Here is a 20,131-nt window from a genome sequence, read left to right as displayed (position 1 = left end):
TATCACCTATATTCTCCTAAGAGAGCCTTCTGGTTGCATGTTGAAGTGGGAGTCAATGGAAGAGGAAGAGTTAATGGTTAGATTCCTGCTAAATATGAACAGCCATGATTTATACAAGATTTATTGCACAAAAACCAGCACAGGGGCCCTGACTATTCATTGATTTACCACTCACGAACTAAGTTATTCATGATGTAGCAGCCCAGGAGATCTGTGGCATGCAATGAGTTCTAATTTGAATCAGATGCGATGTGAATCAGCTGTGCGGGAGCAGATCACGTACCCAGTAACAAGCCAACTGCCCTGTTGTTCTTAGCTCATTGCCACGTGTAAGAAGCCATGAATGGCTCAACACCTTTTTCCTTATAAAAGTCAGCTCCTAGAGCTGGTGATAGCAAGGTTCTAAAAGTGATGGCCCTGTTGCAGATAACTGATAAGTTGGGTCACATTTAAAGCTTGTACTTGGTGGTAGATTGAGCTTCTGAAATGCATGTACTACAGAACAAAAAGAAAAAGTACAATTCCTGGAAATACTTCAGTGAACCCAGTATAAATTGTACTTTGGGGACAGTTGTAACCTATGATCACCAGATAGAAGACAGGCAGAGGCCTGGGGACTAGTTTCCTCTAGACATCCTCAGTTCACTGTATGTCATTGCCACCTTATAGGAAAATCGGTATGGAGGTTGACTGGGTATCTTCTTTGAGCCTGGGATTTTTTTTTTTGGGGGGGGGGGTCCGGTCGTGGGGCCTGAATTCTAGTGCTCTACCACTTGAGCCACAGCACCACTTCCGGCTTTTTTCTTTTTGCTTATGTGGTGCTGGGGAATCGAACCCAGGGCCTCATGCATGCAAGGCAAGCGCTCTACCACTGAGCCACCTCCCCAGCCCCTGGGTATCTTCTTTGAATATAGCCTTAGTCTTAAAGATCAAGTGAGGAACCTCTAATCTCTTTAGGCTTTAAGATCAGATAAAATTCCTAGTATATATTAGTGGCCACATATCATATAAAGCATATTTTTATTAAAGAAAATATTCTCATTTCCTCTTCTCCCTCCCTCCTTCCTTCCTCAAATCCCCTGTCCTGGGACTTGAACTCAGGGCCTCACGGTGTGGGCACTATCCCTGAGCTTCTTTTGCTTAAGGCTAGCACTCTACCACTTGAGTCACTGCACCATTTCCAGCTTTTTCTGTTTATGTGTTACTGAGGAATTGAATCCAGGGCTTCATGCACACTAGGCAAGCACTCTACCACAAAGCCACATTCCCAACCCCTCCCTTCCTCCCTTCATTCCTCCTTCCTTCACTCCCTCCTTCCCTCCCCCCTTTCTCTCTCTCCTTCTCTCTCTTTCTCTCTCTCTCTCTCTCTCTCTCTTTCTCTTTCTCTTTCTTCTTTCCTTGACACCAGGGTTTGAACTCAGGGTCTTATACTTGGTAGGCAGGTACTTGACCACTTGAAGTATTCGCCCACTCCCTTTTTAATTTTAGTTATTTTTCTGAAAAAGGTCTTGGGCTTTTTTGTTTTGTTTTGTTTTTGTTTTTTGTTCAGTGCTGACCTCAGACTGAGATTCTTCTGCTTATTCCTCCTACATAGCTGAGACACAGACATGTACTAGCATGTTTGTTTGCAGAGATAGCATCTTGCCAACATTTTGCCTGTATGACCTCTAATAAGAGGTTGTGTCACTACACTGAGCCCTTGCTAATGGGATTTTCCTGGAGAAAACATGAATTGGGAAGAGGATGGAAAGTGCTTTCTTTCTCCTGGTAGAACTAGGAATTGGAGCAACCTAAATCCTAGAGCTTGACACTGCACACAAAGTCAGGGAGCAAGGTAACATCTCAATCTGTTAAAAAATGCTTAGAATAGAAATTCCACATTTCCAGTCTGTTAAGCTCCCAGTATCATTAAAGAAACCCCATGGAATTACCTCCTCACTTGACTGTCTGTATCTGCTCTCCTGGGAAACTCCTTTTCCATATGTGTGTTCCCCTTTCAAGGAAAATTTGGTATTTTCTGTTATAACAGGGCAAAGGACAAGCCTGAGTTTTCAAATATGACTTTCCTTGAGGATAAAAAAATCACTTGAAAACAAGAAGATCATGAGGGGGAGGGGGGAGGAACAGATGAGGAAAAGTTAGAGAAAACTGGCTCTATCTTTTGCATAGCCAGAGATCTGTATTGTTCCACAAGACCCATCAGACAGCTTCAGGTAGACACTGTCAGCCTTGGACAGGAAGAACTGTGCTCAGATTCAGGCCTAGCCTAAGACTCAGGTGCCAAAGATAGCAGAGCCACATTTTCAGAAAGGAGAGCATCAAGTCAAGGTCTGGAAACAGATATCCAGCTTCCATATGAGGCACTGTGCCATCTGTAATGCTGTAAGATTCTACCTACTCTTTCCCAAAAATCTGTTCCTGAAGTTTGCATGTTAGTCTCCTCAAGCTTCTGCAGGGGCTAGAAATGCTACTGTAGGAAGTGTAGACAAACTTCCTGGAGATTAGGTTACGACCAAGGAGCCTATAGTGTGGAGGCCAGGAACTTGTCCTAAGAGGTGTCTCTTCTGGAGCCTTAGTGTGAAGACTAGTGTTACAGACAGATTGTCTTTGTACTCAGTTCAACAGACCCGCCATTCCTAGCATATTTCTTCCCATGTCTCATAGGCCAGGGCAAGGCTCTGCATGTCGTATGCGGGTGGGAGCCTGTCAGCACCTGGCTGGTGGACAGCACCACAGCCTTCCTTGGCCTCTCCACTATAAAAATATTATTTATTTATTTACTTGCTAACCTTTTGTGGTACTAAGGTTTGAACTCAGGGCCTTGTACTTGGTAGGCAGGGGTTCTGCCACTTAAGCCCATACCCCCCAACTATTTTTACTTTAGAGTTTGGATAGAGTCTTGGGGTTTTTAGCTGTGGCCTACTTTGGACTCTGCTGCTCCATCTGTGTCTCTTTGATGACAAAATATGTCATCATACCTGGTGTATTTTCTTGAGATGGGGTCCCACTGACTTTTTCCAAGATTAGATTCTAAGTAATTTTAAGGAAAGAGATTTGAATATCGGAGAAAGATGTAGACAACTGTCTGAAGGAGGAGAAGATGGAGGTGAGGATTGCCAAGGCAGAATCAGTGCAGGCTTCCTCCAGGGAGTGGCTTCTGGTCATTTATTTAGTAGAAAAGTCATTTGGCTTTTCTGTTAAAAAAATTTTTTTTTGTTATATAAAGGTAATGTATGCCGGGCACCCGGTGGCCCACTCCTGTAATCCTAGCTACTGAGGAGGCTGAGATCTGAGGATCACGGTTCAAAGCCAGCCCGGGCAGCAAAGTCCATGAGACTCTTATCTCCAATTAACCACTAGAAAACCAGAAGTGGTGCTGTGGCGCAAGTGGTAGAGCACTCACCTTGAGCTGAAGAGCGCAAGGATAGCTCCCAAGCCCAGAGTTCAAGCCCCACAACCGACAAAAATAAAATAAAATAAAGGTGATGTACAAAGACGTTACAGTTACGTATGTGACGTAATGAGTGTATTTCCTTTTGGACAAGGTAACTCATTTGGCTTTTCTAAACCAATGTTCTCTTCCTGATTATCTAAGGATTCTAATACTTTCCTTTTGATTAAGTACTATGGACAGATCATCCCTACATTTTTTTAAATGCATGAACTAGTATATTAATTCTTTTACTCTTTTGTAATTGAATCTTTAATTCTCCAGTTCATCTTATTCTCATGTGTTAACTGTAGGAAAGCTTAGATTTGCTGAAAATTTTGAATAATATAGAATATTGCAATTGAAAGCTTGGCTTTCAATGGTAGGGGAAAAACAAAGGAGAGAGTAACAGTGCTCGATAGGAAACGTATTTATTACCTTATGTAACTGTAACCCCTCTGTACAGTATCTTTACAATAAAAAGATATATATTATATACAAAAAGAAACCTTGGCTTTCCACTCAAGGCTCATGTGAAAGGAAAATCTAGGTTCAGTGATGACTAAGGATTTCCTACATGACACTGTGTTTATTAAAATATTCCTTGGAAACAGCAATACTGGGCATGGTGTGTGTTGTGTTACCTCAACAGCATCTATGACATCTTCTTTTCCCTGGAAGCCTAGCAGTTTCCTCCACTGTGTACCTCTCTGAATTCTATCACAGAAGAAGATGGGTTGCTGTTCAGCTTAGAAGTGGATAAAATTGGGCATGGCCTTTGGTTGTTCAAATCTACCAAGCATGTCAGTGCTGTACGTAGAGTCAGCTTGACCCTGTGGAAAGGCAGGCAGGCAGGCAGGCAAAATAGAAAAGCACCTTTTCCTGGGAGAAGGGTGGATGGGACACCTTACAAGGAGTCAAGAGTTATCAAGCAGCTATGAGCCAAAGCTCCAGTTTTCAAAGCATGATACCTGCACAGCAGCATCAGGAACCTGTGTATTTGTTAGCAATGCTCCAACCTCAGAACTCACCACAGACCACCTACATCCGCAAGTTTGGAGCATGGAACTCAGCAGTCTGCTTCCAAAAGCTCTCCACCACATCCAAGTTTGGGAATCACTAGTGCTGGAAAGCCTGACAGTACTCATTACAATCTTGGTGTGAGTCTAGAGGTTAGAGAAACTTAGACAAGAGGTAAAGGACCAGGTAAGGATGAATAGAGATGCTAGGGTTCTTGAATTGTTCCTAAAGATGTCTGAATAGAGTGAATGCCTTCTCTTTGGTAGCAAGGGCTGATTGAGCCTTATCTTTTGTTTCATGAACATCATATGCCATCCTAACTGTTTTGCACTATTTATGCAAAATGGTGATTCTTAAATTGCTGATATTCTTTTTTTATTGTGAAAATATTGTACAGAGGGGTTACAATTACATGGGCAAGATAATGAGTACATTTCTTATCAAGCATTGTAGCCTCCTCCTTTGTTTCCCCTTCCCATCCCTTCCCATCCTCCCCCCGCCCCCCCAACGAATCCTCCTCTCCCCCCCCAACCAAAGTTGTAAAGTTCGTTTTCCAACATAACGACTTGTACATCTCATTGTTGCAATGGGTCCACCTGTATCCCTGTTTTAACTATTTGTTTTTTCCCTTCCCCTCCACAAATTATACCAACATCAAATACAGTGAAAGCAGGGGTTATACCATGGGGGAGGGAAGCTGATATTCTTGAAGTGAAAAACTCCTGTGATGTATAAATGGGGTGGCCTCAGTTCTGAATACTGAGCCCCACCTCACCCTGAGGACAGCTTTGAGCCAAGAGCTAAGCCTTTAATGGTTTTGAAAGGAAAAAAAAAGTATAATTTCCATGTAAGGGCTACTAGGAATATAAGTTCCTATTTAATAAATTATTTTTTGAAATGCCTTTTCCATTTTGGTAGTCGAAGTTTGAAAAAAATGTTTGGAGTACTATAATTATCATTTCTGGGAAAAAATATACACATAGCAGTATTTTTGTTTTTGCTCCAGGTCAAGTTGTAGTTCAGGATGGAAAGTAAACACGTCCCTTTGCTCAGCTGCAGATCACATACTTGTAGTCTCAGAGTGCCCTCTTGGCGGTTGCAGTGGACCAGGGTTTATGCACTGGGCACACAAAAGACACAAAGAAGGCATAGAAACACAGGCCTCTCGGGCTTGTCCCAATGCAAGTATGCTTGGGAAGTTTGTGAGGCCTTCAGAGAATGAGTCATGGGTACTTCTCACAGGGAGGGCAAAACCAAGCAGCATGATTGTGTTGGGAAGAAACTTATTATGCCATTATCAATCCTCTTGTCAGTTTGACCTGTTTGTAAGCAGGACCATATCTATTGCTAGAATGTAAAAATGTCCAGGGAAGACTGGCTATAAAAAGCAGTTTCCTTCTCTTCACACAGAGAGGAGACTGTTCTTGCAAAAATCGTGTTTTTTAAGGAATTAATAAAATAATGGAAGCTGACAGAAACTTTGGGCATGCTAAGATGAGTATGTGGAGTGAGCATGTGTGTGAGATATGAATCTGTGGAGGGAGGGTCTGTTTTTCATAATCCACTTTACCAAATTTTTAATAACACTTGGGTTCTGGAATGTCCTATTAGATATTAGGTGTTAGTATTAAAACAAGAGGAAAAAGCACAAGGGCTTAAGCATGGTTAGTGTGTTTGTGTGTGTGTGTGTATGTCTGTATCATGTGTATCTGCACACATATATGCACATACAATACTGAAATCTTAATATGTGAATGTAAATAGTACATACTCATCTAACAAAAAAATATATATCCTGCTTTCCAAGAAAACCTTGTAGAGTAAGTATCCTTAGGCCCCAATGAATGCAGTATTATTCTGAACTTCCATGAAGTGAAATGACTTTCTGAGGTTCACAAAGGGTTATAGGTAGTGTGTATGCAGGTCCATCAGGACACGCACAGGGTCTTTCTCACCCAAAGCTGGGCTCTTCTAGTAATTAAGATGATAACCATGAAGCACTTGCCAAAAGCTACTATTTATTAAGCACTTACCTGAGTCTGCATAGGGCTACTTGCAACATCTTTTATCTTGTTTAACTCTTACAACAATCCTGAAGAAACTCCAAGCCACAAAGGTCAAGAAACTTGCCTAAGGTCACATCACATTGCTAGATATAGAAAAGCCAAGATCAGAACTTAGTCCTTCCTGGCTCTTAAAACTTCACAGTAAACAAGTAGCTACATGGACTCCTATATTAAAAAAGAAATTACACATAACTAAAAGATAAAAGATAAAACATTGCGTAAATAGGTTAGAATAAGTACATTTTCTTCAGTAAAGTAGCAATTCAAAAGAGAAAGGAAGAAAGGCGGAGAAAAAGTGGCCAAGATATTTTTGCAAACATCTATTTATAATTTAAAGCACGAGGTTGTTTTCAGCACGCCTACACTCCCGTGAGAACTACAGTTGGATAGCTGATGGTTTACCTTTTAACTGTTGTCATCCACAAGCACAGCAGTTGGCTCTGCAGTGCTGCTTGTCCCTTCTCCATTCTACTCAGAGCCCTCTTTCTTCTTCTTTTTCTTCTCTTGTTGGTTGTGGGGCTTGAATTCAGGGCCGGGGCACTAACTTTAAAAAAAAAAAAAAAAACCCCGCAAGGTTTTATCTGCCACTTTGACCCATAGCGCCACTTCCTATTTTCTGGTGGCTAATTGGAGATAAAAGTCTCATGGACTTTTCCTGCCCAGCCTGGCTTTAAACTTTAGTCCTCAGATCTCACCCTCCTGAGTAGCTAGGATTACAAGTATGAGCCACCAGCTTGGTCCCTTCTTATTCTTGACATATCATTTATACCATCATTTTAGGAACTTCTGAAGATCTCAGATCAGCACAAAATATTCTTTAGAGGCATGCTGAAGACTCAAAATCCATATGTCACCTCTGGGACTAGGGGACTTGTTAATAGTATTACTTTTACAGCTCTCAGTTTGTTGTCCCTTGCTTTGTTGTAAATCACATGATACTCTGCTTTCTCTTGTACTGCTAAAACTCTGTACTGTTAACAAGTCTCAGGTTTTTGTTTTTTGTTTGGTTGATCAAACTCAGGGTCTGGTCACTATCCCTGAGCTCTTTTGCTCAAGGCCAGCACTCTACCACTTTGAGCCACAGAACCACTTCTTGTTTTCTGGTGGCTAATTGAAGAAAAAGTCTCATGGACTTCCCTGCTCAGGCTGGCTTTGAACTGTGATCCTCTGATCTCAGCCTCTTGACTATCTAGGATTACAAGCGTGAGCCACCAGCACCTGGCAGATCTCAGGTTTTGCAAGACTGATTGGCTGTTCCTTCAGTTCAGCAAACATTTATTGGTCTTCCTTGGATGAATTGAGGCCAAAGCCTCCTCACTGATTGAGGAGGATGTGCCCTCCTAGACAAGGGTTGGAGAATAGCCACTGAGGTACCCACCCTCCTGCCAGGCTCTATCATCTGCAAGATCTGACACCTTTGTGAACTCTTCAAATCAGTGTCAGAATTTCAAGGGGAGCTAAATTCAGCACTCATTTCTCAGTAAGGGACAGAAGGAAATCCTCCCAAAGTCACAGACTGCTCTTCCATCAAAATCTAAGGATTGTTGTAGTCATTTGTCATTTGCCCTAGTCCTTTTGATTCCTTTTTATTGGTGGGGAGAGGCAAGTGACAGAGTGTGGGTGAGAGTTTTGAAACCAGCCTTTTAATTCTTTGTATACTTACTATCCGAACTCCTCGTTTTTATTGCCAATTTTAAGAAGCAATCATTATTAACATTTTGAGGTTGTTACAATGTCTAAACATACAAATACAATTGTCTGATTGGCAAATCCTTCTGGAAATAATTGAATAAATATGCTTTCCTGGTGGGAATGAACAGATGATCAAATAAAATGTCTCGGCTTAAAATTTCAGTAACCGTTTATAAATTATGTTTAAAATTCAGGAGGATGCATATAGGCCACATCTGGAATTTAACTACTGTCTACTCCCTCAGCCCTTATCAGAGGCACATCTCATTTTCTTTCTCTTCCAGGAAGATTCCAGGGATTGCCCAAGAATTAGAACAGTGGGTCAACCTTGACTTTATATTATAGTTGCCCAGGAGAGTTTTAAGGTGCTTATACTGTGGTATATGTAGAGCTTCTAGAATTGTTTCCCTACTCTGAGGCAAAAGTGAAGAATCTTTGTTCTGGCAGGGAGGATCTTAAACCATGGTATGTATGGATCATTTGGAGGGTTCTTCAAGGACACATTCCTTCATATATATATATATATATATACACACACACACACACACACACACACGAAGGTCAGGGTCTGTTGCAGACTTGTAGTGTATGGTGGTAGATGAATCCCTGGAGGGTTCAGCTATCCTTTGCCACTGGCCACAGATAGTTTGCCAGGGTTTTTGAATATATCCATGAAATCAATGGTGAACGTCGTTGTAAAGATTCTCACTTTTCTCAAAGGCCAGTGCTTCTTAGTCTGAATGACACAATGGCATTAACCCCAGGAGCTATTGAAATACAGTAATCAGATTTAATAGTATCCCAGTATTCAGATATAATAGGTTTGAGGTAGGATGCTGACAGTGGTATTTTTAAAGCTCTGTAAGTGATTTTTATGGGCAGCCAGGTTGAGAAGGGTGGGTTAGTGTATATCATGTGTTTCCGTCTTGCACATCAGTTATTGTTTTTGCACTTTTATATTTGGCCAGTTTATATTCCACTGTGATGCAAACAAACTTTATTAGGCAATTGAAAACACTTTAATATGGCATATTAAGAAACCACTAAGAAAAGGCTTCTACGTAAGTTCTATAACCTTGATTCAGTAAAAGGAAAGGCTGGGAAAGTACAGTGGGGGTTTCTGAAGGAGCTAAAATATGAAATATTTCTGGGACTGTATCAACAAGCCTAATTTTTCCCCTTGGGGTTATGATGTGTGGAACAAGTCTCCACCGCAAAGCTTGCCAAAAAAGGTTATGATAAAATCATGGAATGTGAATGAAAGGAATTCACAGTGTTACTTTAAAGGAGTCAGTCTCTAAATTTAAAAACATAGGGATGACATATGTAACATTTAGAAATTTTCAGAACAAAATAATGCCAAATATAAGAGACTCCACCTTTATCATGTGAGGTTTCTAGGACCAAGGAGCAAGAAAAATAGTTCAGCCAACAAGAAAGTAACAAGGACTTACAAAAAACCCTGAACCTCTTTGTCTTTGCAGATTGCTTTTGTACTCTATTTGAGCAAACACGAAGCCATTGACTAAACCTATAATACCAGACAAGCTGACTAGGAAAGTTTAGGCCTCTTTTGCTTTGGAATTATGAACTAGTGGGGAATTGTGGAGTTAGGCAGCTCTGAGACTTGCTTGTAGCTTTGGCCAAGTGTCTTAGTCTCTTTGGGTCTGTCTCCCCACCTGTCAAGCAGAGATGAAGATGTAATCTCTTTTTCAGCCAAGAGCACAAAAGTGGGTTACAATGCGTACTACAGGCAGACCACACTTTCAGGAAGCCCTCAATTAATATAGATTTCTTTCATTTCTGTAGCAAGACTGTGAGATGTTAGTCCTTAGTAAGTGATATTATTCATCAGAGAATTTTCCTTGTGAAGTTTCTCTTAATATTTTCTACTGTTAGTTGATAAAAACCCTTTTTTCTTGCTCTTCCTGTTTCTGGAACATTCTTGACCTATTATTTGTGTACTCTCTTCTTCCTATTGTTGACTTCTCCATTCAGATGTTGTATCCTTAGAGAAACTTCTCCTAACCCCTTGGCTGATGCAGTTTTTTCCCACTGCTATGCTTCAGATCTTTCAGCACCAGCTGATACTATCCTGGGCAAATCTTTTTTTTTTTTTTAAACTTTCTGTATCTCCTGGAATTCTACCTCCAGGAAAGCAAGGACTTTGTTTCATTCCCAGTTCCAAGCCTTACAATCTAGGATCTTTGGCACATAGAAGTAATTCAGTTAATGTTTGTCAAGTGAATGAGTAGAAGAAAGGGAGAGTTTCATAAACTGTATTTTGGCTGGCACCACTGTCCTACCATGTGGCTGAGGAGACCTATTACCATCCAGATCAGTGCTACAACAGCCCCAGATCTTCAGATTATAGGTTAAACCACATCAAGGTATGGTGGCAAAAGTCACCGATTGTCCTCTTGACTTTCTTTAAATTCTGTGATAACAAATCTAATCCAAATCTCAGATTCCCTAGGAATTTCTCTCAAGTAATTGGAACTCCTAAGGACCATCCCAGAATAGTTGTATATCCTGTACATGTTTGCCCCATGTATAAAAAACACAGAGACAGAGAAAATTAGGATAGAAGTTGGAAGAGGACATAGGACAGCATCAACTTTGTGCTTGACTTTTAAATTTTTACTTGAATATTTTATGCTTCTTGTTTTCCAATAATATGTTTTTTACAGCATGTCTTCTGTTACGGTAAGGGACCATTTCAAGAGATTTTTAAATAGATGGAAGACTGGGGTGTCAGGTGTGGGACTCAACTAAATTTAAATGGAAATAAGTAATTTTTGTGCCATTTACTTAAATCTGTTTAAGCTAAACACTGTTGGAAGTATTTGCTGCTGGTACATCACGATTGAACTTTTTCTGTTGACCTCTGGGAAGGTCTGGAAATAGCCATGATACAGTCAGACAGATTGAAATGTTTAGGACTGATTGTTTTCTTTGTCATTGTGAAATTGCTTGATACTAGGTATCCCTGTCAATATTTTAAGACCTAACCTCTTAAAGGAAGATAACCAAGATAGTGAAATAAGCTTATTTTCTTTACTATAAGTAAAGCAATATTTAATCAAAGTACCAAATTCTTTTGCAAGTCATTTATCATTATAGCATTTCTGTATCTGAGACAGTTTTTTTTGTTTTGTGTGTGTGTGTGTGTGTGTGTGTGTGTGTGTGTGTGTACGTACATGTACCAGTTACAGTTGCTAGGCAACCATATATAAAAGCTTGTTAATTAACTTAAGTATTATATATAGACTTGTTAGACACGATAGGGAAAGAATCTGGAGAGACTTCAAATAGAATTTAAAATCTCAAAAGTAATGTTATGAAAGTCCCCTAATTGGTGGAAATTTTGTGGTGTGGCTATAGTTTTTCCTTGTTTTAGCCATATAAGAGGAATAGAGACAGATAAATAAAATTTTCTGGCATCCTTTATGTATTAGAAGCAAGCTGAGAAAGTATCAAAAAGACAATTCCTGATGCTGTGGTAACCATGTGGAATATAAGCCTAGATTCAGTGAGCAAAGGTTCTCAGTAATCTTTTGGAGGAAAGGAAGAAGAAAAGCAAAGGACAACTACAAAATAAGAAAACTATAGAGTTTAGAAATCTAAATTATCATGTATTTAAAGTTTGGTCATAAGGCAATATATACACACGTGGGTGCCAAAAGCCAAACTTAAAAAAAATCAAGAAATTAATGAAAGTTGAAAATTTTTTCATACTGCCAGTGGCAACAAATTAGTCAAATTATGGCTTAACTCTTAAAAAAAAAGAAAAACCTTTCTGAATTTCTCTATGCAGAAACATAGTAGTGTATTGTTAAGATTTCAAAGACAAAATCCATGTTGAATTATAGATAATTTTAAAAATCAATCACAATGAGAACATTGTACATAAAAATTAGGATGTAGGGCTGGAAATATGGCTTTCTGGTAGAGTGCTTGCCTAGCTTGCATGAAACCCTGGGTTCCATTCCTCAGTACCACATAAACAGAAAAAAGCAGGAAGTGGTGCTGTAGCTCAGGTGGTAGTGTGCTAGCTAGCCTTGAGCAGAGAGAGAGAGAGGCTCAGGGACAGAGCCCAGGTCCTGAGCTCAAGCCCCAGGACCAGCAAACAAACAGACAGACAAAAAACCCAAAAAACAATATAGTCAAAGCAGTATTTAACATTAAGGTAATTTAATGTTACTTTTTTAAGGATAAAAAATAAATAGAAGTGAGCTGAGTAGTAACATTAGGATACCACAATAAAACTAAAAATCATGTGAAAAGGCAAAGAAGAAATTGGAAACCTTAAACAAAGATTTGTACACACAGTACAAAAAGAAACCCTGGTCAGTAAAGTCTGAATTTGAAATTCTAGATGAATTTTATACTTTTTATTAAAAAGTCATGTTGTAAAATGATCCTAAGAGGTAGTTTACCTGAGTAATCTAGTGCCTGAAGAAGAAATTTCCTTCTTTCCCCTTTAAGAACTGTACTGAGTTCAGCTAGTTTCACAAGTAAGTTGTGTAAAGCAGAAGAGACTAGAAAATATTTTGTTTGTAAAAGCACTTCACAGCAGAGAAAGAGGTAGAATACTAAAAACAACTTGTCTGAAGAGTTCCTGTAAGACTGAAACAGAGAATGTATGTGTCAGAGTCAGACAGACTGACAAGACAGGGAAAAAGAGAGAGGCAAAGAGAAGGGGAGGGAGCGAGAACTACTCATTTATAAATGTAAATATCTTAAAATATTAGTCAAAGCGAGCAAAATCTTCAAAAACAAGAGTTTATTCTAAGAACACAAACATGGTTGAACATCCACCAGTTGATTACCTTAATTATAAAAAGAAAGTCTGTATGATCCACTTGAGAACAGTTGGAAAGCATTTGATAAGATTTCACAGTAATTCTTAATAGTCTTAGATCCATCTAAGCTCAAAAACTCTGATGCCCTTATGATTCAGTATGTCAGAGGTAGGCTGCCCTGTCCTGCTGTGTCACAAAAGTAGCTCTTAAAATCTCTGCAGAACGGGCGCCAGTGGCTCATGCCTGTAATCCTAGCTTCTTGGGAGGCTGAGATATGAGGATCTGGGTTCAAAACCAACCCAGGCAGGAAAGTCTGTAAGACTCTTATCTCCAATTAACTCCCAGCTTAAGTGGTAGAGCTCTCACCTTGAGCTCAAGAGCTGAGGGACAGCATGCAGGCCCAGAGTTCAAGCCCCAGGGCCCCCCCCACCCCCCAAAAAAAATCTCTCTAGGCTTGAACTGCAAAGCATAATTTTAAGAGGTGACAGTGTTAAAGAATGTTAAAAAGAATAGAGTTGAATAACCAACAAGAACTAATACGTTGGTTTTTAATGGAATGTTTAATTGAAGCATTTGTTTGAAAAGTCTGATTACATATTCTGAATTGTTATAGAATAACAAAATTATAGAATGTGATGCCGAGTAAGTTAATTACAGCAAATTGCCAAGAGTAGGAACCAAGTGCTATTTGCAATTAAATTCATAGAGCTTTTGTTAATTATGAAACGGTGTGTGTGTATTTGCCAGATAAGCAGTCTGCTTACTGAGTGAACTTTACAAACTCCAGCTAACAATCCCCATAGTTAAACTTGCCTTCACAACTTCTTGATTTCTTCCACCTCATATCAATGGGAGTCTCAGAATAGAATTGTTCTTCCTCTTCTTAGGGTAGTTCCTTGGGATTGTAATATGAATGTGGGATAGCTGGATTCTCTTTAGACTAGAGGTAACTGAGCCCAGACAAAGTAGAGTGTAAACTCGTGAGTTCCAGGGGGTTCCCAGTGGGAGAAGGTTGGATAAGAGAGAGGAGGAGTCTGGATAACTTATATAATTTTAACAGAGACTGCAGTCTGGTCAGGAAGAAGCAGAGTATGGAGAAATGAACTAAAAGAAAGAAAGTCAAGGCCAAGATTGAATATCATCAACACTAGTGAATGGCTAAGGACAGGAGGCATGTTAGCACAGAATATAAATGGAATTTGATGGACTGTCACATCATCACATCATTTACTGGCTGTGTGATCTCAGGCAATTACCTTGACCTGTCTCAACCTTAGTTTCATAATCCATAAAGTTGGGGCAAAGAATAACACCTTGTGGGAGGGATTATTTTGACCTTAGCATATAGCACCTGTGTTAATGAAATTTGCCCATAGGATGGAGCCTGTTAGACCTTCCACTCATTGACAGTGGCTAGAAGAGAGACCAGAGGCAGTGAGGTAGTATTCTGTCCAAAAATCATAGGATGAGTGGCAGAGGATTAGTCACATGACCATTAGAGTCTAGACTCATCTCTGCCTCTGACCACATCTTGGTTTTCTGTCCAAAGGCCTTTCCAATCTCCCCCACACCTCACTTCTCCCCAGATGTTCTTTGCTGGTGCCCCAGATTCATAAGTCCTGTGATTCTAGAAGTGTACCTATTTTTCTGAGACATTCCTCTTTCTCCTACATAACCAAAGAGCTAGCTTAAAATGGGCCCAAGGACTCCTAACTAATCATATCCCCCTTTTCTCCCTCTAATCTTCTTCCATCTAATCTTTCACTGGCTCTACTCCATCCACACTGGCCTCCTTCTTCTGTCTAGGACACAAACATGATCTGGCTCTTCCTCTGCGGGAAGACCTTCTCACTTGTCTCCTGGCTCACCCCCTCCCTCCTGGAAGTCTCCTCAGCTCCTCCATAATGCCCATTCTGTACTAACTATAACTGTCTTTCTTTCTCACAAGAGCTCTAGCTCCTTCTTACACTTTGCTGCCCTCCTCCCCCCAAGTGCTCATCACCTTTAGTACTATATAATTTATTTTTCTATTACTTCTCTGTCACCCTTTAAACTGTATAAGGGTAGGGATTTTGTTGTTTTTACTGATCTGTGCTGGGCTGATGGAAAAACTGATGCTCAATAAATGTTTCTGAATGAACTACTTAGAACTATGGAGTATGAGTGACCTTCGATTAGTATGTTTCAATTAGGTAAGAAGTAGTTACAAATATAAATATAAAATAGCCATAAAGTGAAATATGCAACAACTGAGTTAGAAAATGTCTGGGGGAATGGAATAGGCTTAGTTTTGGAAAGAGATTTACTCTTCTGATATCAAGAGATAGCTGTGTGACGTACACTTGAAATCCCATCTACTTAAGAAGCAAAGATAGGAGGATCTAGATTGAAGGCCAGCCCCAGCAGAGTTATAATCACAGTGCAAGGATATCCCTGGCAAAAAAAGTTGTAGCAATTTCTAGTCCCAAAACCAAGCCATGCGTGCTGGTGCACACAGAGGTAAGAGGATCATCATCTGAAGCTAGCCAGGCAAAAATATCAGATTATCTGAAAAACTACAGCAAAAGGGCTGAGACATGGCTTGAGGCCCCAAGTTCAAACATCAATTCTCCCAGAGGGAGGGGGGAGAGGAATTAGAAATGAAGGGACCTCAATTTGGGGAATAATTTTATCATTTCACTTAGGCAAGTTACCTGAACCTCTGCCTAAAGTTCTTTATCGACACAATTAGAAGACTAAACTATCTTAGGTCTAATCCTACTTTGCAATTCTATCTCTGGATTTTAGGAAAGACAAGTACCCCAGCCCTATAAGACACTGTTTTCACCTAACACCTTCTGAACTTCCCCGCCTCAAAGATCATAGTATACAGTAAGGCTTTTCTTCAAGGACCTTAGGTTTTTATAGGTTTTTTTTAAAGTACATATTAAGAACTGAGTTATATATTGGAGAAGCTAAAGCTTTGCTACCTGGTCCTAAAATTGGATAGCCACCTTTATTTTTTCCCATCTTTAAAATTAAGGTGTCTCGGCAGAGAACAGTGGAGAAAGGGCAATAGAGTACATTCAGTGAGTCTGCTAGTGATGTAGAAGCATACAGTTATTTGTAGGGAGCTATATGTAAATTTGGCTCATCATAGAATTACATGGTGCTAAGTTCATCTCATTGAAACGCAAGAGTTTGAAGGCACCATTCTTCTGTGTTTACTGCCAAGCACAGTCTCCAATCCCTGCAGTTGCCAGGACTTATTACTATGTCTCTGTGTAAATATACACCGTTTTCAAAGAACAGTCCTTAAAACTCTTGAATTTAGAAATGTGTCTGTCCGTGCCTCAGTTTTCAGATTCTTCATGCCATGCATAGATTTCCTCTTTGCCTCTCTTCACTTTGGGTGTGTTCAACCTGTGTGACTAGGAAGATGGAGAAGAAGGGAAGTTGAGGCTTCTAGTTGAGAGAGATTTTTCATGATTGAACTAAGTCTGAAGGTTTTCACTAGATTTCTTCTGCCACCCTGGTCATTAGTGAGTAGGTAGACCCTCAGGGTCATCTGTGCTTCTGACAAAAGTACCCACATTGCTCTGGGCATGAGCTAAATTCTTTCTCTTCCCATTTAGAAGAGAAGCCAGATTGCTCCAAGGCCCGCTGTGAAGTCCAGTTCTCTCCACGTTGTCCTGAAGATTCCGTTCTGATCGAGGGTTATGCTCCTCCTGGGGAGTGCTGTCCCTTACCCAGCCGCTGCGTGTGTGACCCTGCAGGCTGTCTGCGCAAAGTCTGCCAGCCAGGATACCTGAACATTCTAGTGTCAAAAGCCTCAGGCAAGCCGGGAGAGTGCTGTGACCTCTATGAGTGCAAACCAGGTACGCCTGAGCTCTGTCTCAGCAGCCTCGCCCCTTTACATCAGAAGGTAGCTGGGCTCCTCAGCCTCGCTGGCCTCTTCTTTCCCACACAGATGGGCATCCTTACCAGTACACTTTGAGTCTGACACTTTATGCTGATAGCCAACTTCAGGCTTTGTTATCAGAGAATTAAAGGGCTTAATTCCCTGATACATGTGTGCCTTCAGGGAAAATGCATATCCTTTTCTCTTTCTTGTCTCTTTTTTCCTTCCAAATTTGCTTGCAGGGAAAGGTGGTTGAGCTTTATGGTACTACAGCTACCTGCTTTGTTCCTTTGAGGTGGCCAGAGCCTGTATTTGCAGGTATCTATTACTACATTTACAAGCAATCATACATAAAACAGGGAAAAGAAACTATTTTTAAATAAGAAATGCACATCACCACATCAGCAGTTTAATAAGGAGATACTCAGCCCAAATCTTTGTCAGTTCTCCACCATCCTTTTACTTGATCGCATGTGCTAAGTAATCTTTAACTGTTTATTCACCTTCTTTGCCAATATTGGATTTGTTGTCATGGCTAAGCTATTTCTTGCTTTGTATTATTTCTAACATCCTTGCTCTTGTGGCACCATTTCTAATATGGTCTGGGTTGTAGTAATTTCCTCTTTACAAGTTTCTAACAACTGGTCACAGTTTTCCATTTTTTTTTTATTTCTACTTTATTTTTACTTTTAGGTAAATGCTGCAAGCAAAGCAATCCCTTGTCCATCTGAAACTGCTCTGTCAAGAATGCCTCTGGCCACTTGTCACCATACATGTATCCACTGTTGGTCTAATTCTGTCTTCATCTTAGCTCTTCCATGTCTCGTCCCCATCTCTTGCACAGACGATTGGAAACATACTACAGTTCTATAGCATTGAGTGGCATAAAAATGCCAGCACCCCGATTTGAGTTCCTGGAACACTAGGAAGCTTTAGAAAGTAGTCGAGTCAGTGTTTCATATGGGGACTCAAAATGCAAGTAAATGTCACAGTAAACGGTGCCTCTCTGTTTGCCCCTTGCAGTTTTCAGTGTGGACTGCAGCACTGTGGAGTGCCCCCCTGTCCAGCAGGCCGTGTGCCCCCTGGACAGCTACGAAACCCAAGTACGACTCACAGCGGATGGCTGCTGCACTCTGCCAGCAAGGTCGGTTTGTCATCGCTTCATCACATTTCTTCTCTGTCTGGCCTGTTAGCTTCATCTAAGCACAGTATAACGCAGGCAGCTGCGTTGTCCTTGGGAAACCTAATACTTTTCCTGTTTCTCTGGTGAAATCACTGAACTGTTACCATTACTTGGTATTTACATATGTATTTCCTTAGATCAAAGCCAGGTGTCATCAGGTGAAGTCATTAATTCTTATAGATTATTTCTGTAAGGGTGCTTGTGCACTTTTGAAGGCTGGGAACAAGACAGACAAAGCTGCCCCTTGTATATAGCTAGAGAGGCAGTGATGTGTCTATCACTAGTGCACATGTCATTTGATCCTCGGCAGTAAATCTTGCAGGTGCTTAAGCAGTATGTCCCATGTGTGGTGAAACATTACACACATTCATAGAGCTACTCTCCAGGAACCCTCACATTTAGAATCACACATCTACCAGGATCCATTTCTTACCAAGATGAAAAGAGGTACCTAAATTTGTATAACATCTTCAGAAGTAACACACATATCTTTCTGGCTTAATGAGAGTAAAGCTGGTAACATTTCAATGAGCGCCTAGGTTTTGTCCCTGATAGCCTGCAAAAGTATCACCGTGGAACTGGTCCTTAGTACTTTGCTTTGGGGTACACTAGTTTAGAAACATAACTTGCAGTCTGCTCCCCCACTCAGTACTCCTCTTCTCTTCCATGACTTCCCCTCTACTTCTTCTGCAAGTTACTATGTTATCTCTATGATAAAGTCATCTTATTTCTTTCAACTTTGGTTGTACACATGATATTCAGCTAACTTCATTTCTAACCTCTTCTCCTCTAGTCCCAGTCCTAAAGCTAGGTACTTCTGGCTTTGTTGAGTAGTTGTGCTGATAGAAATGGTTTGATAAACTGTGTATACATATGGTCAATAACTAAAGTAAGTGTTAGTCATACTTTGATTACTATGATAAAATACTGGAGCGAAACAATGTAAGGGAGGAAGGATTGTTTTGGCTCTTGGTTTCAGAGGTATCATGTCCATCCTTGGCACAGAAAGGGCATGGCAAGGCAGGGCAGCTCATGTCATTACAGTAGCCAGAAATGAGGGCAAGGAGGAAGGAATTGCTTTGTTAATCTCTTTGTTAATCTCCTCTAGAAATACCCCTCATAGACATACCCAGAGGTGTGCTTTACTAATCTCCTAGGCATCTCAGTCTAATCAAGTTGACAATCAAGATTAACCATCACAGTAAGTTTCAGGGTTTTTTTTTGTCCGTAATTAGAGTAGACATCCAGAGCTTGTTCTGATAATTAACTTTTTTCCTTTCTTTTCTTGAGTGACATTAGGTCTTTGGTGGCCTAGCCTTTTGTTTTGTCTGAAACCTAGGATTCTCTCAAACATGTCCTTTATACTCTTGTCATAGAACCGACGCAAAAATTGTTGTGAAGATGATGTGCTAGAGTGGTGCCCCAAGCCTTCTTATAACATTAGAGGGTGATAATTTATAAGATGCTTGGAAAGGAGTAAAATAATGTGCACACATAAATAAGGCATCACTAATCAGTGGAGGAGAAAAATGGAGCATCGCTAAGGGTAACAGATGTCCCTTCAAGGTCTTCATTAAAAAAAAAGAAGAAGAAGAAAGAAAAAGGAAGGTGGTAAATTGTGTTGGAGAACCTAATTAATCAAAGCCAGTTGTTAAGTAAGTAGTCCTTGAGTGAGGAAAAGGAACAACTATCAACTCATTATTATAGAAGTGATTTAGCGCATCTGTATATAGGAGTTGCAGTAGGCTATTGTTCAGTCCCTCTGGGAGATCCAAATGGGTAGTAGCTATAGGCAAGCCTACAGAATCTCACAGCTAGTGATGCTGACTGATGATGACTATTCCCTGATGAAGACTGACCTCCATGGTGCTGGATAGATTTCTTTCCATTTGGATGGCCATCTGCCAGTAATGTTTAAAAGAAATGAAACATTGGGAAGGAGGTTGAGTTAGATGCCTTCTTTTATCCTCGATCTTCTGTAAGTCTAGTAAAGAGAAATCTTAGGATGGTGATTGTCAGCATAATTTTTGACTTTGGCATTCACCCAAAGAATGC

At 40.4% G+C, this 20,131-nt stretch overlaps 1 protein-coding gene across 1 annotated transcript in view; it reads left to right on the top strand.

Moving 5' to 3' along the window:
• Crim1 (cysteine rich transmembrane BMP regulator 1 (chordin-like)) overlaps positions 1 to 20,131 on the top strand; it is a 183,733-nt gene that overhangs the window by 72,716 nt on the left and 90,886 nt on the right. Inside the window, exons 3-4 of the mRNA XM_013013645.1 lie at positions 16,628 to 16,870; positions 17,917 to 18,037. Coding sequence (XP_012869099.1) covers positions 16,628 to 16,870; positions 17,917 to 18,037 — 364 coding nt within the window. The remainder of the gene's footprint in view (positions 1 to 16,627; positions 16,871 to 17,916; positions 18,038 to 20,131) is intronic.

The sequence above is a fragment of the Dipodomys ordii genome, unplaced genomic scaffold (genome assembly GCF_000151885.1).
Source record: "Dipodomys ordii isolate 6190 unplaced genomic scaffold, Dord_2.0 Scaffold20, whole genome shotgun sequence".
In the NCBI taxonomy this organism is placed as follows: Eukaryota; Metazoa; Chordata; class Mammalia; order Rodentia; family Heteromyidae; genus Dipodomys; species Dipodomys ordii.
Note: the sequence above shows the minus strand (reverse complement) of the source record. Positions and strands in the feature narration are given on the sequence as shown.